This window comes from Leptodactylus fuscus, chromosome 8, assembly GCF_031893055.1.
Source record: "Leptodactylus fuscus isolate aLepFus1 chromosome 8, aLepFus1.hap2, whole genome shotgun sequence".
NCBI lineage: Eukaryota > Metazoa > Chordata > Amphibia > Anura > Leptodactylidae > Leptodactylus > Leptodactylus fuscus.
Genome location: NC_134272.1, coordinates 6,406,216 through 6,432,155, shown reverse-complemented (window position 1 = coordinate 6,432,155; position 25,940 = coordinate 6,406,216). Strand labels below are relative to the sequence as shown.

At 46.7% G+C, this 25,940-nt stretch overlaps 2 protein-coding genes across 2 annotated transcripts in view; one reads left to right on the top strand and one right to left on the bottom strand.

The window, feature by feature from the left end:
• The window catches only part of MICALL2 (MICAL like 2), a 32,709-nt gene extending 28,567 nt beyond the window's left edge, over nucleotides 1-4,142 (top strand). Inside the window, exons 15-18 of the mRNA XM_075284199.1 lie at nucleotides 806-879; nucleotides 1,730-1,844; nucleotides 3,007-3,056; nucleotides 3,284-4,142. Of these exons, the coding sequence (XP_075140300.1) occupies nucleotides 806-879; nucleotides 1,730-1,844; nucleotides 3,007-3,056; nucleotides 3,284-3,384 (340 nt within the window). The 3' untranslated portion in view covers nucleotides 3,385-4,142. The remainder of the gene's footprint in view (nucleotides 1-805; nucleotides 880-1,729; nucleotides 1,845-3,006; nucleotides 3,057-3,283) is intronic.
• Nucleotides 1-20,065, bottom strand: part of ELFN1 (extracellular leucine rich repeat and fibronectin type III domain containing 1) — a 694,846-nt gene extending 674,781 nt beyond the window's left edge. The window contains exon 1 of the mRNA XM_075284201.1: nucleotides 20,056-20,065. The gene's annotated coding sequence lies outside the window, so the exon portion shown is untranslated. The remainder of the gene's footprint in view (nucleotides 1-20,055) is intronic.
• Between the last annotated feature and the right edge of the window lie 5,875 nt (nucleotides 20,066-25,940).

Sequence of the window (25,940 nt, the reverse complement as noted above, 5' to 3'; positions counted from 1 at the left end):
CTACTGATCAGATATATATATATGGCCTATCCTAAGGACAACGCCCTTAACTACTTGGCCCTCCAAGGATCTGACCATATATGTTGTAAACCCCTGTAATATTCCCACATACAGTCCAAGTACCTGCACTTATCTCATTTGAGGCTCAGACTGTTGTCCTGTCCGCCATGCTGTACACTGCAGCTCTGTTTTTTTCAGATGTCAATTTGCATATGTGATGGAAATAACCAGAAGGGCAGATATTTTTGCTCTTAAAGGCACAGTAGTGTTTGAGCTTTATACATTATGCTGCTGCAATATATCAGCTAGAATAGGACACAACGGCAGGTCCCTATAGGGGTGCAGAATTAGCAGTCACATCCGGAGCCCACCATACGACGGTGTCAGTATTCTAAATGACACCTTGTTATGGGGCCCGCCTCTGGGAATGACAATGTAATAGTGTTGCGATTTAGAGTGAAACAATCCGTTATCGGCCACATGTATGGGCTCTATCCTATAGAACAAGTATGGAGGTGACGCATCGCGGCGATACGGGATCCAGTAACCTCCAGTTAGACAATCCAGCCAGCGAACATTCACCGCGGTTGATTTTCTTCTCTCCTGTGTGAAAGGTTTCATTCAATGTAACCGTTCCCATTGTATCCTAAACCGCGCTGGAAATTAGGAGCGGGCCGGGGGAGTGTTTGTTGGCAGACGCCGGGCTCTGTAAACAAGCACGGATTGAAAGATAGTAGCTTGGCCGCCGCTCAAGGTTTGCACAAAGTCTACAGGTTCCTAATGGTTTCCCCTCAATGTCTTCCAGATCCAGACAGCAGGCGCTGGAGAACCAGCAGCAGGACGTGGAGACCGAGCTCCGAAATCTGATGAACAAGCCAGGTGAGAATAGCCAAGTCACCCTACAGGTGTGCGCAGGGCGTGCGGGGTCACAAGGGTCAGCATTGTCATACCCCCGGGCCTAATATTGGGCTGACACACCACAGAAAGGAATGGCAGAGGAGCCGCCGGGAGCGTGAGGGTAATGTGTGGTTTTAGCTGTATGAATGGCGCCGGATCGAGTGTCCCACACCTGCTCTTACACTAGGTGTATTGTATGAACACAGCCATGCTCAAGACGCAAGTATGGATTCCGTATGTGCTTAAGACACATCTGTTATATATAGTATATACCAACTGTATACAGGGATGGTTAAAGGCACCAGAGGACCCTGCACTACAACTGTATATGGGCCCTGGCACCCCAATAGGACTCAGTGGGGTGTGATATTACCAGACATGCCTGTAGGGTGCAGATGTAATACTCGCCTATGGAGTTCTGTTCCAACACAACAAGGCACCAGCATTATAAGAGGCAATGTGGCCGTATGTGTGAGGCATGAGACGAGCATTCAGCCATCTTACTTGTCTATCCCATACACGTATGTGCATATAAGAATAGAGGAAGAATCCTCCAATAGCCCCCTCCATATCTACCCAGCACCAGGGAAGAGTCAAGAGGCCCTCCGATATATAAGGAGGCCCCCGACCCTGCAATACTGTACACACGTCATGTATATGGCCAGCTCTGATAACAGGAATGTCTGTCCTACAATCCACCAGTTAGTGTCTTTTCATATGAAGAACTTTAAGAAATAATATGATATAATACACTCCGCCAGACTGCTAGAACTGACAACTGACAACCTGACTATGACGTAGACGATCATTTCCATTCTACTCCAATTTTTAGAGCATCAGAAATCTGAAAGGGACAAGAGCAGAGAGAAGGAGCTTCTGGAGAAGTATCTGCTCATCGTCAATGACCGGAGTGAGATCATTGAATGCCTGGACGAGGATCGGATACGGTAAGAGACTTTCCTGCACCGTGTCATTTCCAGGTGTCAGTCGCCGCTCCTTCACTGTCAGCTTAAAGGGGGTTTCCACTCCTTGTCGTAAGAATGAAAGGTGAAAGAGAGGTGGTGACCATACCTGCTATACCTGGCTATAGGATCTTCTCCATGGCCCCCATTCACATCAATGGCCCACCTACCGCTGAGGGGTGAGAATGGAGGCCCCTGGATCAGCGGAGGCCCCAGATATCAGACTCTCCCTTATGAGTGACCTGTTGTAAAAGAACATTGCCGTGAAATCACTTTATGGCGCTAGAAATAGAGAAGGACATGGTCCAGGATCTGCAGGCACTTCCTCATCTGTCAGTCCAGGCATGAGATCCATTATAAATCCTAAATCTCTGCCCCGACCCTTTTTACTCCCCCCAAACCTTTTGGCATAAATCCGCACACACCCCGCTTCTTGAATATCGGGACGGCTGGCAAGTAGATAATACAGAGACCTGACTAGGTAGCCTTATTTAAAGGGGTTGTGCATGAGGATTAGAAAACATGGCCGCCTTCTCAGAAAGTGACATCATATCCGTCAGTCACATGAGCGTGCTGCAATTCAATCCCGTTCATTTTTATGGGGCTGAGCTGTAGCATTGCCATGTGACCAATGTACGTGAAGTCCCTTCCTGAGAAGATCATGAAGACCGATGGGGACAAAGTCGTCGTATTTCTGCTCCTACTTACCTGTCCATACACCTTGTGCTGACCTCTGCTCTTCTTAAAGTTGACAGGGGGTGGGATTGGGGGTCAGTAAGCAGCGCCACCCTTGTCCATGGCCTGTTTTAGGTATTGCACCACTAACTTGAATGGGGATAAACTGCAATACCCGATGCAGCCTGTGGACTAGAGGGGCACTGTGTCACACTGGATAGCAGCTCTGTGATTCGTCCAGCTGGTCGGTAGACACGGGCTGGGGCTGCAGAGCTGACAGGGTGCAGTGGTCTCCTAGTGCTGTTCCTATAAAGACTATGGAGTCCGACGCTTCAGACATTGAGGTCTGGGGGTCTGCAATAATGCAGGACAAATATTCTGAAGGGCCACATATGTGATTCGGCCATATGGACCGGCCCTGTAAGATATCATTGGTTGTTCTTAGTCTTACCCATAATCCTGTCTATTACAGGGAGAAGGAGGAAGACGAAATGATGGAAAATATGATCCGAAGACATTCCGGTAAGCCATGTTTCATGTTTCGGGTAATATCTATGGGTTCAGTTGTAATTTCTGTATTAGGCTTTTCTTTTTCCAAAACAGCGCCACTCCTATCCAGTGGCTGTTTCTGGCACTGCAAGTAAAACTTGCAATCCCAGACATAACCAGCGGACAAAAGTGGCGCTGTTTTAAACGTGTCCTACTGTCTTCATGGTATATTCTCCATTAATTATGATCGATTCGTTCAGACAACCACCAGAAGCAGCCGAGTCCGGAGCCGAACCTGAAGAGGAGATCCCGGTTCAGCTTCTCGGGCTGGTTAAAGCCAAAAGATAAGAACAAAACTTAAGTCCATCTTAAACCGCAGCAGAGACGAGTTTGCAGTAAAGCCGCTGCGTCTTGCACGTGATACCCGGTGGATTCGCTGGATCACTATTCACACCCTGGTCATCGGACAGTCGCAAGCATTAACTCTTTCCTCCCTGCACGGACCGTGGTGTGACTGCTGTCCGGTCCTGCAACGTCTGCACTGTGATATTACATGTCTGCAAGAAGTGAGCGATAAGAAGCGCCAAAGATCCTTGTAAAGTGGGAAATTCTGACATGGCGTGACCTCGGTTGTCAGGTGGGGTTGTCACCTCGTCTTTATTTTCCTTGAGTGAGTCATTTATTACCTGAGAATTTCCCTTTAAGACTTCCTGTTTACACTGCCCAAGCCAAGACACGCCGAAGATGCTGCAATCTACACGGAGACTCCTTACATCATGGCTGAAGGACAATGTGACAAAGAATACCCCTGTGACTCCCGGACCCCCGACACCCCCCATCTCCTATGTGTAAAGAGCCAAATCCCTGCAGAGCAACATCCAAAGTCTTCTATTGTCTTGGGCCCAGGCGAGACACTGGGGAAAGTTTACACAGAGGACGGCGGCCATTCCTTGAGTTCGCTCTCGTAGAATTTGCTCAGCCCTGCGGCGATTTCTGTTTTCTTTGTTTTTTGGGGTTTTTTTGTGTGCAACGCTAAAAAAAAAAAATCTGAAGCGCTTGCCGTCTTGTGCACTATTATTTAATGACGCCATGTTTCCGTTTTGTTACTGAAATTCAGAAGTGACCTGAATAAATCTCGTTTGTTATGTGACGGCTCTTTGTGTGCACTTACTATAGAGGAGAAGGGTCGTCTTGCAAGACGTCTTTAACAGTCGAGTATTGCGCCATAGGTGGCGCTAGAGGTACAGAAAGGCTTCTTCCTATTACTAGATGGGGTATTGGGGGTATCGTCACTCCTTGGGGAGAGACCACCATATAGGTGTGTGGAGACTTATTAAGCCTTTAGCACTCCACTTTGCAAGGGACTATGGGAAGAATATGCAAATCTGTCTTCAATGATGTAATTAGGAAGTCAGCTGCTGCCTCAGTGTTGCAAAGTGGAGTGCTAAAGGCATAATAAGTCTCCACACACCTATATGGTGGTCCCTCCCCAAGGAGTGACGATACCCCCCCCCTTACCCTGTCTAAGCCTCTCACCTCTACCAGGTTAGTCCTCTCTACATCGGGCTGACGAGATGCAATAACATTGAAACGGCCGTCCTCGATTGAGAGACTATACCTGGTAATCCCAGCATCATTGCAAGACAAAGGCCTCTTGGAAGGTCGAGCATGATGTTAAAGGGAGCAGCCATTATTGGGCTATGTCACTGAGATTCTGTCTTCCTAATTACATCAGAACTATGGGAAGAATATGCAAATCCGCCTTCCATGATGTAATTAGGAAGACAGTTGCTGCCTCATTGTTGCAAACCAATAGAGGGCGCTCACTGGAATGTGCAAGACTGTCTTAAGACAGGATTCCAGTGAAATAACCCAATAATGGCTGCTCCCTTTAGCCTCATGCCCGACCTTCCAAGAGGCCTTTGTTTAGCAATGACACTGGGATTATTACCAGGTTATAGTCTCTCAATCGAGGACAGCTGTTTCGATCTGGTTGGATCTCATCAGCCCGATGTAGAGAGGACTATAACCTGGTAGAGGTGAGAGGCTTAGACAGGGTTCGGGGGATATTGTCACTCCTATGGTGGTCTCTCCCTAAGGAGTGACAATATCCCCCGAACTAATTACATCAGGGAAGACAGGCTTGCACATTCCAGTGAGCGCCCTCTATTGGTTTGCAACACTGAGGCACCTGATTTCCTAATTACATCATGTGAGACAGATTTGCATGTTCTTCCCATAGATGGGGTATTTTCTGTCTTCTTGGAGCTCTTATACGGTTTTCTAGGTTGATACTGGTGTCAGAGTAAAGGACAGGGCCATCTAGGTGCTGAGTGTGCATGTGTTCTGGATAGGGAGAAAGGATTAACCATTCACCAAATGTGAGCTCACTTTTATTAGCGGTCTCTAGTGCCGCTACCCTGATGGTCAATGCTTAACCCTTGAACCTTTACAGGTGAGATGGGTCCCTGCTGAGATCCCTTCTAGGAGCTCGAAGAGGCATCGGGTCTATAAGATTTGGTCCACCAGGCTTGACAGGGGTGTAACAAGTTACCAGGGGTCTAATGCAGGAGTCCGCAATCGTCGCCTCTCCATCTGTTGTGAAACTACAACTCCCAGCATGCTCCATTCACTTCCATGGGAATTCTGCAGTGCAAGTCTGCATGCTGGGAGTTGTAGTTTAACAGCTGTTGTGCAGAAAGTTGCTGAGCCCTGGTCTATGGGACAAGTTATATGGAAAACAGGGGTAACACGAAGTACTTGGGGCCCCGATGTATCTTCACTTGCACATCATTTATGGCGCAGGTTTTCACATATAGGACATCTGGATCCATTGAAGGTCTAGGGCACCGCACACATTATAGGTCTGCCACTGAGACGAGGTCGTCCTATAGTATGGGGGTATTTTGAGACTATATGGGACACTGTATCCTAACACACAGGCCCAGGGTGGGGGTGGGGGGATATTACTTTAGATATTGCGTGTTTACCGGTAACACTTGTAGGTGTCTGAACTTTGCCCTCAAGTTCCCCGGAACGCGCCGGATCTCGTTCCCCTCCATTCCGGCGCAGTTCTAGGGAAAGCATTGCCACCTAGTGACCGCTATTAGGTACCACAGCCGATGGATTAGGTTTCGCCAGCTGCACGGTAAATACTTGCTGGAGACTGAACAAAAAGTGGCATATTTATAGCGAATTAATGAGTGGCGAGGTAATTAAATTATCATATCTCCTCGGCGATACACCTGCGCTCAGTCACAAATAGCTTCATCCTGACACATCCTGACGCTACGTGTAACAGGTTTTCGAGAACCTCCTATTGTAAATAGAATAACACCGCACTCCTGGTCTTACTCCGCCGCTCAGTCTGGCCATACAGGACACCATGTGAACGTCTTATTGTACTCTATGTATTGCAATGTCTTGTACTGATCCAAAGCTACAGCATTTATTATACTGCAGAGCTGAAATCACAATTCTACAGACCTCTGAGCTGGAATCGGCCATTATCCCTGACTATTCCAATATCTGCACCTTGCTCCTTCTGGTGCATTTAATGAACCGTCCCACTGGTTTAGGCCACGTTCACTGTGTATTTGCAAATCGACTTCAGAGCTGCGGTAATCTAAAGCAATGGCCCCACGTGTGTCCCGGGGTTACCAGACGCCGCCTTTGGTGTTTCTTTATAACATAACCCATATGTAGTCCAGGCCTTGTGGCCTCTGCTTGTGTCCGGGGTCGTCTTCTCCGCTTCTTATCCTATATCTTACATCTCCCAGCAAGGAATACAGTCCGCTCGGCTGCAAGCAATATGGAGATTGTGCAATGACGGCGTCTCTAGGAAGACTTGAGGAAAGATGAGGTTTTATCCAACATGACCTGAAACTTTTGGGGTTCACCTCCTTCACATCACTATTATAATCTTATACCCTTTCCCCCTCTGTCCTGGGCTCCCTCCCAGCCCACGTCCGTCATCTTCTGTCCTCCGGGATGTTGTTATAGTTCCTGGAGGAACGTGAGACTGTGATTTGGCTTCAGCATCTTGGGGCGCGCACCGACATCACTATGTTTGCATTAAAGTGACCTCTGCGGCGTCCATCACTGGCTTTAGTTCAGCGGCATCCATCATTGGCTGTAGGCCTGACCTCTGCGGCGTCCATCACTGGCTTTAGTTCAGCGGCATCCATCATTGGCTGTAGGCCTGACCTCTGCGGCGTCCATCATTGGCTGTAGGCCTGACCTCTGCGGCGTCCATCATTGGCCGTAGCTCAGCGGCGTCCATCATTGGCTGTAGGCCTGACCTCAGCGGCGTCCATCATTGGCTGTAGCTCAGCGGCGTCCATCATTGGCTGTAGCTCAGCGGCGTCCATCATTGGCTGTAGCTCAGCGGCGTCCATCATTGGCTGTAGCTCAGCGGCGTCCATCATTGGCTGTAGCTCAGCGGCGTCCGTCATTGGCTGTAGCCCTGACCTCAGCGGCGTCCATCATTGGCTGTAGCTCAGTGGCGTCCATCTTTGGCTGTAGCTCAGTGGCGTCCATCATTGGCTGTAGCTCAGTGGCGTCCATCTTTGGCTGTAGCTCAGTGGCGTCCGTCATTGGCTTCAGTGGTCACACGTCTGTATCGACAGCTGGACAACAAAAGACAGTAAACAGTGACCTTTATGTTTTGCTTATAGGACATACATTTATATTACAGGTTACGTTGTATCCATATCTATAAAATCTTATTAAAAGATGTAAAACAAATAGAAAAAAAAATAAAAAATTTGAAAAATTAAAAAAACTAAAAAAACCTTAAAAATTAATAAAAGAATGTCAATGTCCTGTTCATGTGTACAGAAGACGTCGCTTTATGGACATAACCCTTGTACAAAGCTAATAGATCAAGTAGATAGTTTAAGGGTTAATTGTATGTACATACAATCTATGGAGACGAGTGGGGGAAGGGGGGTCCTTATGGCCCATATGTGTAGGCGAGATGTCAGCTCGGGCCCCTGAATGGTTCACCATAAGGGATAGAGGAATCCTACGGTTGTGAGGACCTACCCGGAGGGCCATGTGACCTAAAGGTCCTGTAGCATGTAACAGCACAGATCATATTCTAATGCAGTTTGACCACTAGGTGGCAGCACAGCAATGGACAGATGTATACACAGCTGGAGGGGAGCTCTAGTGTCTCAAGCAGGGGTGACAGATTCCTAGCAGATTATTGGTAGTGATCCAACGTACTGGATAGGCCTTAAATGTCCACCCGACTGAAAATCTCAAAAATGAAAAAAACTACACATGACGACGCACAGACGATCTATCATTAGAGCCGGGACGCGTCACATGACGACGCACAGACGATCTATCATTAGAGCCGGGACGCGTCACATGACGACACACAGACGATCTATCATTAGAGCCGGGACGCGTCTCCGTTACCCATGAATCCCCTCCAATACAATGTACGTTAGCAGATAAATAGTTCATCATTATGGGGCCGCCCAATAATTCCAGGATGAAGAATCGGATTTATGGCTGCAAATAGAAAGCATGTTTTATTAATTATTCCTAACATTTTGATGACCCTGCCGATCCGGCTGCGTGAGAAAGCGTCCCCATTTTGGCTTATTATGGAGCATCTCCCGTCCCCGTGGACAAATTAGCATGAAAAATACCTATTTCCCCGGCTTTACCAAGCAATAACCTCTCAAGGAACAGAGACGACAAAACATTCCCTTAATATAATGTCTCTCGCAAGGAAATATATGCCATTTATAAGGAGAGTGGATTTTCATGTGACTTTTTATGGCCGCTCATTCGCAGACGTATGAGGCAACGGGAGCAGGGAACGCTTTCCTCGTGTTTCTATTTACTGGAGTCAGTGACTGATACAATGTTGCGATGTTGTGATCTCGACGTCACGTGACCAGAAAATACCTATTAAATAGTGAATACCCCACAGGTCAGAGGGACGCAACAACGGTGACCGGGCCCAAGATAACAGGGACACCAGAAACAATATGGCCGCCATCCTCAGACTATGGTGGTGGGATGTTGTATGGGATAGGCTGACGTCTCCCCAGGCGCGGTCACTTCCCTCTTACTTGGCTGCCCATCTGTGCCAAGGGTCCGATGCTCCGTTCCGATTATTATAGAGCGGGCCCTGTCCTGTCCTTGGCATCAGAATGGAACCCTCCATTGATACAAAGATGGCGACGTGATCCAGATACGTAATATACAGGTGAGGCTGCAACATCTGAACGCACTGGAAGGAACCACAGCAATCTCTGGAGTATATGCAACCTCGTGTAGTCAGACAGGTGACCGGGCGGGCGAGATGGGAAGGAGAGTCCACAAATCCTTCACCAAGGACCAATGGTCAGCGGCATTCTCTATAATGTATCTCACTTAGAAACCTTCCGGATCTCTGTGTAATGTTCCGCACCTCAACCATTGCCAGAACTAACATTGGCAAGAACTGGGAAAGCCCTAATTCCCCGGCCCGGTCTCAAATATTCCCGTTAATGCCGGAGCCCCTTATAGCTGAAGGAACGGGAACCGCAACAAATTGGGGAAGCCATTGGCTACAATGGCCGGAAACCCCATGACCATCACCATATTACACTCCCTGTGACCCAGACCGGTTCTAATACCCAAAACTCAGTACTAGGGTCTCTTGGTTTAATCCTCAACCCCCCCCCCCCGTTGTGCCACATACACCTGTGATGGCTCTATATACTGTATATTCTGCTATTGTCTCCCATTTCCCCCTATGATACACTTTGTTACTTTGCACAGACTCGAATCCCAATCACCCGAATATCTGACGTCGATCCCTGAACTTCTTCTGCAGATAAGTCTTGGAGTCTTGATATCTCCTTGTTTGACCCCCCAAGTCTCTCCTATATCCCCCTCCCAATAATCTTCCCTCTCACTCACATTGTGATAACTTTCTCTTCCGCCTGTAACTTGTTTTGATCTTGTTGTACAATTTGCAACAAAATCAATAAACTTCAAATTTAAACCCCCCCCCCAGGTGAGTAAGGAATGCGGGGAGATTTCAGCTCTGAAGCCTGCACAATGGTGCACACAGTTTGGAATTATAGTAAAGATTTGCAAAATGTCTTAAGACAAAGGCCCCAAGTCAAAAAGGGCCGCAGAAAAAAACGTAAAACGCATTGCGGTTTATTCCTCTGCAGACTTTCTGCCCCTATTACCTGTATAGAAGACGCCGGCGTTACCGCAGGTATAATCGCGCCATGCTACCGGTGTTTTTGATATGTGTGCACGGGATTAGTCAGAATCCACTTTGCAGGGACGGTAAAATGCAGCATTTTTGCAAAGTGGGGCCCCGGCCTGAAGGGGTTTTCTGGCACCTTTACACTGATGGGGGGAGGTCATGAATTGAAGGTCCCTGGGGTTCCAACCTGTGTGGATCAGAAGTTTGAAGTTTCCGTTTCACAGGCCATGTGATGTCATTGGTCACATGGCCTGATTGCAGTTCAGTCCCATTCAAGTGAATGGGGCTGAGCCATGATACCAAGCACAGGTGACATACAATGTAGGGTGCTGAAGAGGCTGAACGCTCTTCAGACAGCTGATCGGCCCGTTGGACCCCTGACAGTTCTTACTTGATGACCTTTCCCAAGTATAGATTCTCATCATTCCCCCTTCTATAAGTGACGAGCCTTGGTTATGGCTCCGGATCTTCATGGCCACAGCCTGGTATAAAGTAATAAAAGAGGGCTCCTATTTGTAATGGAAAAAACAAAACGCCTTTTATGGAGGACCCGTCCATCCTCCAGATATGCCTGCAATAGAAAAGAATTATATCCCCCCAACCCAAAAAAAAAAAAAAAAATTCCTCTATAGCTCCTCCTAGAAATTTGTGCATAAATTGACAGCTAGGTGTTATCCAATGGAAGTGAATCCTTATCCTCTCTGACACTGTCCGATCAGTCCTGACAACTGGGTGTGCCGTTGTGGCAAGGAGAATGGTAACACCGTTATTTCCAGGAGGAATTACAGAGGTACACCAAGGAAAGATGCCGCAGAATTGTTATATGATGTGGAACCAAAATAATCTGCTGAAATACAAGTCAGGAGACGGAAGATCTGCTTTAAGAACGAAAAGTAACAATGTAACCACATGTATTGGTCTTGCTATTACCGCTTTGTAGGTTTTGATGCCATTGCATATATCGCGTCCTGTAACAAAGTATCTTAGAGACGTAATACAATGTTTGCTTCTGTCCTTATATGTTTTATGTCGATCCGGGAAGTTCCTAAATCTTCCCAAATCTGGTATCCAACTATATAAGTGCATTATGTCTTGTCCTCCAGCAGGTGGCGGCGTCCTCCTCCTCTATATCACATAGGGCCGTCATTGTCATCGTCAATCACCGCCATCGCCGTATCCTTAGTTATTGTTATTACACGGGGTCACTTCTAGTTCATCACAGATATTACAATCGTTATGACATATACAAATACTAATTGATCGATCGGATTTATTCTATCAGGACAGCGAATGTTTTTACATCGGGCTCAGGTTTTTTTGGATACAAGAAATTGGTTTCTACATCAGTTTTGTTACATTTGAAAGGACTTTTGGCACAAAAACTTTGTTTTCCTTCCTTTTCGAGAGTCCCTTTAACCCCTTAATGACCCCGGATAGTTTGTCTGTTAATGCGAATTGTTTCAGATTTCCCTTCCCCGCCTTCCAAAATTCAGAACTTTTTTATTTTCTGTGCACATGGCAATGTCAGGGTTTATTCTTTGCGGGTCGGGTTGTTCTTTCTATTGGTAACAATGTTTAATTTGTATCAATTTTTTAAACTTTTTATTTGTTTATTTTTTATTCTTCAATTTAAACTTTTTTTTCCTTTGTGCATGTCCAAAGTGGGACTTGAGCCTGAGATACATAGTATTACGGAACATTACACATCGGATCCCTATGGGGACTGTTGGTCGACCTCTTGTCTGTCATGACGACCCCTTGGGTCCCCCATCTTCTATGCTTTACAGCAGCCTCATGACCACAGTGAGCCATAGACCAGAGCTGTCTCATTGAGGTCTATGGGAGAGCTTTCTAGACATGCTCTGTACAAGGAAGGGGAGGAGATAAGTTGTGACATCATCTATTGTCAGTAATGATGGCTCAGTGGTGTTATCCATAGAGGTGTTATCTTCTATTGTAATCCTGTCTGTGATACAAGTGAGGTGACCATTGCAAAGAGAACTACGGAACTAGCAAGTGGCAATCTATCATTAGGCTTAGTGGTCAGAGTGAGAATTGCAGGATATAGTAATTTTTTTAAATAGTGACATGGAAAATGTAAAAAAAAAATCTGGTTTATAAAGCAGGTGATTATTTGGTGACACATTCCCTTTAAGCCCCGCTCTGCCTATAACATCCGTCACACTGTATAGAAGTGGTCTGTGACTGACTCCCCAGCTGTTGTGCCCGCGCCGCTCCCAGCAGGCAGTTGTAGTTTCGCAGCAGCTGGAGAGCCACAGGCTGCCGACCACCGCTGTAACGCATCAATAAGAGGCTGACGTCTTCAATGTGACAGTGATTAAGAGGAGGATTCGCAGTCAGCCCGCCGGTCCAGGAACTGATCCTAGAGCCCAGAATTGCACCTATAGGCAATGCCGTATTTCGGGATGTTTGCACCTTACCCCCGTCGCTATCAGTGCTCAGACACGGGTTATACACACATGTGCCATGTTCAGTCCATTGCATTCTATACTATACACCTATAGACTTAAAGGGAGTGCGGCACAATTTTATTCATTGTTATATACACGATTATGGGGCGGCCATCTTCCCTGAGCTTCTCCTCTGCTCTGTTACATCATCTAGTGACCTGCTTTACAGCAGTCTCATGGCCAATTCATTGAGGTCTAAGGGGGAGTTTTCTAGACATGCTCAGTGCAGGGAGGGGGAGGAGCTACGCTGTGACATCATCTATGGTCAGTAGTGATGTCATGGTGGCTCAGTGGTGTTATCTATAGAGGTGTTATCTTCTATTGTAATCCTGTCTGTAATGTAAATAAAGTTGCGTCTGCATAGGAATGGAATTGGCAAGTGTCTGTCTATTATTAGGATTAGTGGCCAGGGAAAATTGGAGGATTTAGAATAAAATATAGAAAGTGACATGAAAAAACAGTCATTTTCTGGTGACAATTCATGTGACTAGTTTGCTGTTACAATGTATCCATAGGCCCCATTTATCCTCTTGATGGCCATCAGTATTCCTTGTTTTTCGATGTCATTCTTCATAGCCCCATCACCGGCCTCCTATATGGCGACGTGCACGCCTTCTCCTAAATGAGGTGCATCCTCTGCGCATCTCCCGTATCATTCACCAGATCTCAGGCATAAATGCAAAGAAATCTGTCAGGACCAATGGACCCGCCCCTCCAAATGGACAAGTGGGCGGGGCGAGGATGGTGCAATAAAATCAAAAAGTTTCAACCTTATTCCCAGAACCTGATTTGCATACAATGTATCTTTATCGCCACTGTCCGCTCTGGCTACTACTTAGGGGTCCTGTATGGGGACAACACCCCAGCGAGCCCTAATAGGGTGTCAGAAATTGGGGGTTGTGACTTGTAATAAGCGGGGTAGGTTCCCTGGGAGAGATCGTTGTGATGGCTTTGATTCTGCGTAGATTTGGCGTCGCTGACTGAGCACAAACACTTGTGAATGATAATTAATTACGGCGATGACATGCGGAGTAATAAGCGGGCGCATTGATTAGAATGGATCAGACGATGCCTGGATTCCCCTTCAGCAGACACAGCCGCTCTCCGGGATAATCGCTTGTTTTCTTTTCCCATTTCTGTTTTCTTGCAATATTCAACTAATTAAAATCACAGAAGGCTGAGTCAGCAATATGGAGGACCGGCAGAGGAGCGGAGGGAAGACAGATGGGACAGGGGGGAGAGGATCCTGCTGCAGCCAGTTATCTTACTGACCGTACCATGTAGTCAGGAGGAGGGGGGAACTGGGTCATCTGCATTTTTATTTGTAATGTGGATCGAAGGGAAGAAGAAGATGGAGCATTTTCTGTCTTAGCCCATCAGTATCTGATCTATTAGGTCCAACACCCGGACCCCTCACAGATCAGCTGGTCTGATTCTATTAAAGTGATTAAAGAATTCCCTCCTCCTCCTTCTAAGTGATATTGAGAACTATGGCTCCCCCGGTGGAGGGGAGGGGTACTGCAGTAGAGCTCTATTTCAGCAAATGGGACTGGTTGCCATTTTCTGCATAGCCAGTAAAGGGGCTGCAGCACTGAAACCAAACAGTTGGACCCCCCCCCCCCATCATAAAGTGGGGATCTAACCCCTGGGTTGTCTGATATGTTTTAAGATATCTATGAACAGGAAAACCTATTAAACAATGAGGCACCCTATACCCGCCTTTAAATAGAGCTGTCCCCAGCCTGTTCCCCACCATTGGCTGTCCCCAATGTTTTGGTCGCCCTGTGGTTGTGGCCGCTGCAGTCGATCACTGGCCTCATTTATGAAGCAGTAATGGCATCCAAAGATAGGAAATATGGTAATGCATGGCCGTTACCACCAGTGAACCCAACGGTCCAGCACAAGCACCAGGGGACAGGGTGCAACATGACGTCAATGGGTTGCACCATGGGGGTACAATGCTCAGCTTCTCCCACGGGGCAACTCTTAAGCTCAACAAGGTTCCACCTATCCAGTGCCGTTGCTATTGGACTTCCAGAAGCTTCCAAAGCAAAGACTTCAGCGATTTAAGTGACGCCTATTCGTCTGTACAACACGCGGTGCGAATCATCCCTTGTGACACTTGCAAATGCAACATAACATTGATGCAACCTTAATAACTATGAGCTTGGCACCCACCAGGTGGCCATATTGGCCAATTCACCCCCCCCCCCCATGATATTCTATGCAATTGTCTGCACGAACCATCTTACATCCGCACCACCTTACATGGTGACCATTCAGACGTATGACCGTCCATGCATTACACGAATGACTCAGCCAAAATGGCAGCCGCTATTTACTAAGGTGAGACGAAGCCGTGCACTTGTCTGGGTCAGAGAATAAATGAGCCAATGCTAAAGGGTGCAGCAAAAACGGAGATAAAATACTAGCCCATACTGGAATCCAATCTAATCTACTTGCTGATGGTTTCCAGATTATTACTTGTTAGATTTGACATTTTTTCGTACGTGATTCGCTTTTATTCCGTTTACCTGCTCAGATTTTTTTTCTTTGAGTCCAATATATAAGAAGGTGATGGATGTCAGGCGGTGTGAGATATGAGCGGAGATCAGGAGGGGGATCAATAGCGGCTATTATCTAATTGGGAGCCATAGATTATAGCGTTTATGCTGTTACACAATTACGTCGCATCGTCTCATTGTCTTACGGCCGTGCCGCGATTACAAACCCTAATGTGACATGAGTGGAATCCATGAGACAAATGTAGACAAGCGCTTGCTGGGGAACAACGGGAAGTATGGAGGTTATTATCATCTACGGTACCGTTCACATTTGGACTTGCCTCGTGGGAAATCCCAGGTCCGAACAGAACCAATAAAATTTGCTGTTTGCAACGGTTTCCTTAAAGGGAGTGTCCACTTTTTGCAATCTCTTCTCTTAGACATCAGTGGACGTTGTGGGTCCTCCAGTAGAAGAGACGCTCTATGTGGTCACTCTTTGGTCCTGAAATCGTATCCTCACTCTTAAAGGTAGCCATACACCCAGGGTGCGGATTTAGCCTTAATACGCCCCCCGCCATTATGCAGCATCAGGCTGGAGTCAAAGTAGGAAGTATTGGCTTGGAATAATCCAATAGGTGGCGGTCTAATGTGTCACCATGTGGCGGGATAATAAACAGATACAATATACTATACAGGGAACAATATACTGTTTGGGGGCCAATAATATAGGGATGCTTTATATGGTGTGGGGGCTATTAAAAAGGGTGTTACACTGTGTGAAGGCCAGAAAAGGGGGCAGTATACTGTATTGGGGTTGGTAAGGGGGCAGTATACTATATAGGGGATAGTAAGGGGGCAGTATACTATATAGAGGTTAGTAAGGGGGCAGTATACTATATAGGGGATAGTAAGGGGGCAGTATACTATATAGGGGTTGGTAAGGGGGCAGTATACTATATAGGGGTTAGTAAGGGGGCAGTATACTATATAGAGGTTAGTAAGGGGGCAGTATACTATATAGGGGTTAGTAAGGGGGCAGTATTCTATATAGAGGTTAGTAAGGGGGCAGTATACTATATAGGGGTTAGTAAGGGGGCAGTATACTGTATAGGGGTTGGTAAGGGGGGCAGTATACTGTATAGGGGTTAGTAAGGGGGCAGTATACTATATAGGGGTTAGTAAGGGGGCAGTATACTATATAGGGGTTGGTAAGGGGGTAGTATTCTATATAGAGGTTAGTAAGGGGGCAGTATACTATATAGAGGTTAGTAAGGGGGCAGTATACTATATAGGGGTTAGTAAGGGGGCAGTATACTATATAGGGGTTAGTAAGGGGGTATTATACTATATAGGGGTTAGTAAGGGGGCAGTATACTATATAGGGGTTGGTAAGGGGGCAGTATACTATATAGGGGTTAGTAAGGGGGCAGTATACTATATAGGGGTTGGTAAGGGGGCAGTATACTATATAGGGGTTAGTAAGGGGGTAGTATACTGTATAGGGGTTAGTAAGGGGGGCAGTATACTATATAGGGGATAGTAAGGGGGCAGTATACTATATAGAGGTTAGTAAGGGGGCAGTATACTATATAGGGGTTAGTAAGGGGGCAGTATACTATATAGGGGTTGGTAAGGGGGTAGTATTCTATATAGAGGTTAGTAAGGGGGCAGTATACTATATAGGGGTTAGTAAGGGGGCAGTATACTGTATAGGGGTTGGTAAGGGGGGCAGTATACTGTATAGGGGTTAGTAAGGGGGCAGTATACTATATAGGGGTTAGTAAGGGGGCAGTATACTATATAGGGGTTGGTAAGGGGGTAGTATTCTATATAGAGGTTAGTAAGGGGGCAGTATACTATATAGAGGTTAGTAAGGGGGCAGTATACTATATAGGGGTTAGTAAGGGGGCAGTATACTATATAGGGGTTAGTAAGGGGGTAGTATACTGTATAGGGGTTAGTAAGGGGGTAGTATACTGTATAGGGGTTGGTAAGGGAGCAGTATACTGTATAGGGGTTAGTAAGGGGGTAGTATACTGTATAGGGGTTAGTAAGGGGGCAGTATACTGTATAGGGGATAGTAAGGGGGCAGTATACTATATAGGGGATAGTAAGGGGGCAGTATACTATATAGGGGTTAGTAAGGGGGCAGTATACTATATAGGGGATAGTAAGGGGGCAGTATACTATATAGGGGTTGGTAAGAGGGCAGTATACTATATAGGGGATAGTAAGGGGGCAGTATACTATATAGGGGATAGTAAGGGGGCAGTATACTATATAGGGGTTGGTAAGAGGGCAGTATACTATATAGGGGTTAGTAAGGGGGCAGTATACTGTATAGGGGTTGGTAAGGGGGCAGTATACTGTATAGGGGTTGGTAAGGGGGCAGTATACTGTATAGGGGTTAGAAGGGGGTAGTATTCTATATAGAGGTTAGTAAGGGGGCAGTATACTGTATAGGGGTTGGTAAGGGAGCAGTATACTGTATAGGGGTTGGTAAGAGGGCAGTATACTATATAGGGGTTAGTAAGGGGGTAGTATACTATATAGGGGTTAGTAAGGGGGGCAGTATACTATATAGGGGATAGTAAGGGGGCAGTATACTATATAGGGGTTAGTAAGGGGGCAGTATACTATATAGGGGTTAGTAAGGGGGCAGTATACTATATAGGGGTTAGTAAGGGGGTAGTATACTGTATAGGGGTTAGTAAGGGGGTAGTATACTGTATAGGGGTTGGTAAGGGAGCAGTATACTGTATAGGGGTTGGTAAGGGGGCAGTATACTGTATAGGGGTTGGTAAGGGGGCAGTATACTGTATAGGGGTTAGAAGGGGGTAGTATTCTATATAGAGGTTAGTAAGGGGGCAGTATACTGTATAGGGGTTGGTAAGGGGGCAGTATACTGTATAGGGGTTGGTAAGGGAGCAGTATACTGTATAGGGGTTGGTAAGAGGGCAGTATACTATATAGGGGTTAGTAAGGGGGTAGTATACTATATAGGGGTTAGTAAGGGGGGCAGTATACTATATAGGGGTTAGTAAGGGGGCAGTATACTATATAGGGGTTAGTAAGGGGGGCAGTATACTGTATAGGGGCCGGGTAAAAGGAGTGTTATATTGTGTGAGGGCCAGTAGAGGGGCGCAATACTGAGTAGAGGACAAGTATAGGGGGCATTATGCAGTGTGGGGGCCAGTAAAGTGGGCGTTATATTGTGTGATGGCTAGTAGAGGGGGCAGAATACTGTGTGGGGGCCAGTAGAGGGGAGTTACACTGTCTGGGGGCCGCTATAACACCACAAATGGCACATAGTAAGCGGGCTCTTTGCATTGGGCCCCTGAGCTTGCCCTCCCTGTGCACCACCGTTCTGTTGTTCTTACGGTCAGGTCGGAGGGGGAGGGGTGCATTAATCTTTAATTGATATCTATTTGAACTCATCAGTGCGTTGCTTAGAGGAAAAACAAGTGTTAAAGACAAAGTCGCCCGCACAGGCCCCACTGCTATTACTGAAGTTCCCCAGACTCCTCCTCTCTGACTTCCCGGCTGCAGAGATCCTTAATTACGTTCCCAGCGGAACCTTCTAAAAGATCATTAAAGGTGCAGAATAAACAAGGGTCATGCACCAAGTAATAAGCCGTAAACACGTAGTGAGTAACTATGGATGATGAAAGGAGGGTTTACTGGAGCAGATCTCAGCAACCACCTGAGGATCGTGCAAGGCAGACGGCTCCGCGTCTTATGTATGTCTCACATGTAAGGCAGTCCTGAGCATTGCACTAGCAGATACTAAGATGTAACATACTAGGCTGATAGATCCGCAGTAACAGCGCCACTCTTATCCATGGACTATGTCTGCTATTGCAGTTTACCTGATTCAATGGCGCCAACATGACAATGCCAGACATAATCCAGGACAGGGCTGTTACAACACTCCAGTGGGCCCAGTGCAAAGGTTTCATAAGTGGCTTCCCCATCGACACCCCTTAGACATATCTGCTGCACAAACTATAACGACCCCTCAGTCGCTCCCACATAGTATAATAACCCTTAGTGGCCCCATACAATATAATGCCCCTCAGTGGCCCCATATACTGGTCCATCACCCAGTGGCCCCTCGGACATTATATTATAATGTCTCCCTCCAATTGCCCCACAGTATAAAGTACCCCCCGGAGTGCCTATAGTATAAAGTCTCCCATTAGTTGCCCCCATAGCTTCCCTCCAGTTGCCTCCACACTATAATGTCCCCCATTAGTTGCCCCCAAGTTTCATATCCCCCTCCAGGTGCTCTCACGTTATATAGCTTGTCCTCTCCTGGTGGCCCCACAGTATAAAGGATCAAACAAATCTGTAGACAGGGGCCAATTGATGAAGCAGGGAGTGGACGGCTCCCCATATCACCATTGTGTGCAACGCTGGAGAAAGCCGATGACTTGGAGTCCGGACAACACTCTTAGTGTTGGACTATCCCATAGTGACAAGTGGCTACCAAAGGGCCGAGTGCAAGCAGCCCTGACCCACTGACATAACTAATGCCGGTTCCTCTATAAACCAGACCTTCTCACGCCCTTTAGGGAATACTTAAAATCTGGTAACACCCCGGTGTATTGGGGAGACTTGGTCCCGATGTCTTCTCACTACACCATCCTAAAGGGGACAGATAAGACGTCAGAAAGTAACTACAACCCAATTCTCAAATTTTCGGCACTAAGGAAGAATCCTGGATTGATAAGGACACAATTAATTTTCAGGCAGAAGATTCTCCTCCCAGCTCCCCAATACCCCTGGGTGTCCCGATGCATCTGAGGAGCAGCCGCAGCCAAGGAGACTTGCTCAGGTGATGAAACCTTAAGGAGAGATTACATACATGTAAGGCGTATAATGAGTCTGGGCGTCCCCGGGGGGAGGGGTGGGGGAGCGTTACCCCCTTTTTGCTATTATTCGGTGGTTTCTTATTGACATTGTGGATGTGTTTATAAGCCGGTCGCCAAATACGAGGTAGGAAAGTAACCGAACACGGGAAGAGAGGACAATTTATGACTTATTTAATTAAGTATGTCATTATACACTTTACTTAATGAACATGCGTATGTAATAGAGTCTTGTAGGATGGCGGTATTATGTATTCTATTAAATCCAGGGTGAGCGGCTCTGGTCATATAAATTATGCAACGCACTTATGAATACATTAGTTAGTGCAGGACCTCTGGTTTTATTTGTTTTCTTAAGTCTTCTGCGTCTTAGACTCATTTTCCTCCACTGTGAATAAATACAGGTTAATAGCAGGAGAGATAATGCCGGGGATTACGACTGGGGAATGAGGAGAGAGTTGGGGTCTGGGCAGACCCTCCGGGGGTACAACCATTGCAGACGAGGGGGCTCCTCCTCAGCGTATACATTGTTACTTTATTGTTCTTTTATTAATTGTAACAATGTTGCAAAATTCCATCTCTCAGTATGTCCTTATAACTGGAGGAATGCAGACTGATGACATCATCAGGTCATCGGGTTTAAAGGGCCATGTCACTTTTCAATCTTATCAGAGTATCTTGGTTTGGTCAGCATTTTGGGGGCCAAAACTGAGCTCAGATTTGTTTAAGGAAATTAATTTGTTATGAAATCGATTCCATACAATATTCTGGCAAGTAAAACCTTTGAAAGGCTGTGATACAAAATATCACCACTAGGAAGCCGACTATGGATATATGGAGATGTTACTCTGGGATACGACATCACACGACTGTATTGTCAGACTTCGGAACCCTCCGGGATTCAGTAGGACAGTCCCAGATATCGGGAGCTTCAACTGTATCTGCATCCTCAGGACACAGATAGAGTTATACACAGAGAAGATGTAGGGAGCCACAATTCCCTGTTTCCCGATTCACCTTGGGCCTTTGTCAGATGCAATGACATCATTAGATCACACCGGTCTGGTCTTTGAATAGATGGAGGTCCAGTCTTTTTTCTGTGTAGATGAGGGGTCTGGGCTGAGGTCTGTATAGATAGGGGTCTGGTGTTCCGATAGATGGGGTCCAGTCTTGGGTCTGTATAGATAGGGGTCTGTATAGATGAAGGTTCTGGGCTGGGGTCTATATAGATAGGGGTCTGGTATTCCGATAGATGGGGGTCCAGTCTTGGTTCTGTATAGATAGGGGTCTGGGCTGGGGTCTGTATAGATGAGGGGTCTGGTATTCCGATAGATGGGGGTCCAGTCTTGGTTCTGTATAGATAGGGGTCTGGGCTGGGGTATGTATAGATGAGGGGTCTGGGTGGGGGTCTGTATAGAGAGGGGTCCTGGCTGGGGTCTGTATAGATAGGGGTATGGGCTGGGGTCTGTATAGATAGTGGTTTGGTGTTCCAATAGATTGGGCGTCCAGTCTTGGGTCTGTATAGATAGGGGTACTGGCTGGGGTCTGTATAGATAGGGGTCTGGGCTGGGGTCTGTATAGATGTGGTCTGGTGTTGGAATAGATGGGGGTCCAGTCTTGGTTCTGTATAGATGAGGGGTCTGGGCTGAGGTCTGTATAGATAGGGGTTTCGGCTGGGGTCTGTATAGATGAGGGGTCTGGGTTGGGGTCTGTATAGATGAGGGGTCTGGGGTCTGTATAGATAGGGGTTTGGGCTGGGGTCTGTATAGATGAGGGGTCTGGGCTAGGGTCTGTATAGATAGGGGTCTGGGCTGGGGTCTGTATAGATAGGGGTCCTGGCTGGGGTCTGTATAGATAGGGGTCTGGGCTGGGGTCTGTATAGATAGGGGTCTGGGCTGGGGTCTGTATAGATAGGGGTCCTGGCTGGGGTCTGTATAGATAGGGGTCCTGGCTGGGGTCTGTATAGATAGGGGTCTGGGCTGGGGTCTGTATAGATAGGGGTCCTGGCTGGGGTCTGTATAGATAGGGGTCCTGGCTGGGGTCTGTATAGATGAAGGGTCCACTCCATTCACACCACAGTGACAGTACAAACAAACCACTGCCTGCCAGAGAAGACCTTTCCTGAAGTCCATAGCCGGCCATACAAATCTCTATTTATGTTGTACAAGACCTTACAGTTCCATATATAGGTATACAAAGGGCGCCATAAAGGCGTTATAAGCGACGCAATCCCGTTTCTATCCCTTAGCGATATGACCTGACGGTGAAGGGTTAACGCCGTCTCCGCTGGTGGATTCTTAGGATAATGTGTGACTTGTTCTACTCTGCGCTCGTACACGAGGATCCTTCCACTTGAGTGCACAGGCCCCATCTGCATGTCCCTATCTGATGACTTGTGTCAGCATCCCTCCGTCACACGGCATCTTGCGCCATCCACTTCCATTCAGGATGTTTACACTTGTCAACGAATCAACTTAATGCTGTTTTATGCCTGATAATGCCGCGTATCGCCGGAGTGTGGAAGCCGAGTATTTGTGGGATTTTTTATTAAACCAGCAGGTCATATACTGTACTGGATGGCTGGAAGCAGATGTAGGAACTGTGCGGGAAATGTATAAAGTGCTCTCATTACACTACACAGAAGGCAGCCGGAGTCTAGCACAAATTAAAGGGGTTCTCCGACCACTAAAAGTCAAGTTATAATGAATGAAAATCGGCTGTGGCCTCTGTACAGCCTTTGCCTGCAGAGCGGCGCTCGGAATGGGGCTGTGCTGCCATGATGGGCAGGGAATGACTTGGAAGGGACCTACTGAGGAACAGAGACCCCGACCATCAAAAAGTGACGGCACGTGTTAGTGGTTTGTGAACACTTTCTGTCATGGAAATGCCCCTTTTTTGCGAAAGCACTACACGGAATAGCGGCTCAAATCTCAGCTTCACCTGGCCATTCTCCATTAGCCAATAGTAGAGTTGAGCGATCGTGTTCGGAAAAGATCGGATTCCGATCGGCGATCGAGAAAATTTCAGGATCGCGATCGGAATTCCCAACACGATCTTTTTAGGTGGGATCGAGATCGGTGATTATTTCCCACAATGCTTTGCTACTGGCCAAACATTGTGGGAAAAGCTAACAATGTTAGCCTTCACACTGAGTATATATACTCAGTATACTATATATAGTGTGAAGGCTCCGCTGCGGTTCCATAGGAATGAATGGAAGCAGCCGGCACTCAGCCTTAACCCCCTGCGCGCCAGCTGCGTCCATTCATTCTAATAGGAGACTAGCTAACATCTCTAGTAGCTACTTACCTGCAGAGATGGCTGGTCCGGTGCCTGGTGTTCTCGGTCTTCTTCGCCTCGCTGCCCCCGTCTCCCAGGTTAGTGTTAAAGAGCTAGGAAGAAGGCGGGGCTTGTGGCTTAGGAGAGTGTGGGCGGGTACTGGGAGGGGAAACGTGACGTCTCCCCTCCCAGTACCCGCCCACACTCTCCTAACGTGGGAGTCAGGGGGCAGTGAGGCAAAGAAGAACGAGAACACAGGGCACTGGACCAGCCATCTCTGCAGGTAAGTGGACACCAGGGGGGACTAAGTAGCCAGAGGATTAATAAAAAATCACTACACAGCGTGGATTCTAACAAAGCGTTCAATGGTTAGATTCCATGCTGTATAGTGAATAGGATTGGTTTTAAAATCCGATCTCCAATTAGTATAAAAATCCCATTGACGCATTGGGATCAGATTTGGGATCGAGATCGGGTTCGAATGAAAAATGATCGGAATTCGGATTTCAAAATCGATCCTGAAAAGTCAAGATCGGCTCAACCCTAGCCAATAGCTATTCCTTCTCCACCATACATATACATAATGGTAAAGAGTAGAGGGGAGGAAATAGGTACAAAACACCTCTGGTGGCAGAAAACAAAAAGTTGCCCCTGCCCTCTACTAGCCCCAAGTGCATTGCTATATTATAGATATGCACTTGAATATGAGGTTCTTGGTACTTTTTACCTTTTGATCAATCTGTAACTGTAAGCCCATCCGCCGGTCAAGGCAACCTCTATTAGGTGGTCCCTACTCTAACTGGCTCCCCTCTTCCAGGACCTTTGTCTCCCATGAATTAGGGGCTAACGTGTTCTTCACGGCAAAGCGTCTTCTATGGGGCTATAAAGCTTCCCAGCAGAATTTTTGTACTTTGCAGATCGACTTTCTCGCGCGCATTTCCTTCCTCCGTTCCGAGTGGTATTATTTACACAACCAGCGAACGAGTTAAAATGATTTGAAGAAACAAATCTGCAACATATAAATGAATTAGCATGTAAATGAGGACACTTGCCATACACAGTTTAATATAGCCTGCAGCTGTAAATAATTCTAGGAACGGGAGCCGAATAAAAACAAACAACGCCATTTTTGTTCTCGTCGCTGCAGCCGTTCCTCGCTAGTGTTTACAACAGCCCTTCTGTACCAGGGAGGAAACGTATGGACGCAAATCCCGTTACGAAGAGCGCTGCGAGCGACTCCGACAACACAACCCCAATGGTTCTACTTCCTTAAACTTATTTTCATTTGCAAAACTTATCCTCGAGTGCTTTCTTCTTCTTCTTCTTCTTCTTCCTCTTCTTCTTCTTCTTCTTCTTCTTCTTCTTCTTCTTCTTCTTCTTCTTCTTCTTCTTCTTCTTCCTCTTCTTCCTCTTCTTTCTCTTCTTCTTCCCTGGCCAAAAGTTTTGGGACTCACACAGATTCTGGTTTGCCACTCTTTGATATTTTAGTCCAATATTTTCTGGTTACTGAAGGACAAATTGAAGAATTTCCAAAATGTTTACACTTTTATTGACAAACACATCAAGTAACGATGGGACATTTACAATGTTGCCCATTATTTTCGCAAACTTCTGCTGTGGCATCAACTTCTGGGCAAAATCCTGAGGGGTTCCGACCCATTCTTACCTGGTCAGTACTCGGAGTTTATCACAATTTCGGTGTTTTTGTTTGTCCACCCACTTTTTGAGGATTGACCACAGGTTCTCAATAGGAATTTCCTGGCCAATGTTTTGTTCACTTAGTTCTTACCATTTCATTGTGTCCATCATTCTAGAAGAAGCATCCCCAGATTACTCCTGGATTGATCGGAGAAGTTGGGATGGGCTCAACTTTTTGACTCTAGGAACACAAAATAATGACAGTAATTTGTGGTGGACCCTTGGGTTGGCCACAGTTTTATAGAGCAGAATTTTCTCCATTAAAGAACAATGTATCATTATCAATGTATCAATGTATCGTTATACTAGGTCACCCTGTGTGCCAAGACTTCTGTCTTGGAGGATGTTTAGATAAGATTCCTTATTCATGGCAGTGTTCTTAGACAAAATTATGAGTGAGTCCACTCCATGGATGGCAAGAAGCCGCACACGTGGATGGTCTCAGGACTCGTGTTAGTCTCACTTTTTCGTTATTCCTTAGAAATCCCTTCTCTCCATGAATAACATCAAGTGCAGTCGCCCTGGGGGAAGTAGAGGTGGACGGGGTAAAGTTATTTTCTTTGATGAAGCCTCTTGACACAGTTTGGGACACCTAGAAGGGCCAGAAGAGCAGGGCTGCTCTAACCATAGGGCAAATGGTGCCCCTACAGTAGTGGGGGTCACGTCAGCTGTCCTGACATGGCCTCCACTACGGGGCAGTCTAGCATTTTGAGTGGTATCCCACTGCTCCAGGCGGCAGCTCTCTACTCCTTAGGATGCAGATAAAGTTGTATACAATGGTGGAGCCCTCAGATCTCTGCCCCACCATTCAGGTCCTGATGATGTCTGTGACAGGGAGGCCAGGTAGGTAGGACTTTTTTTAAAAT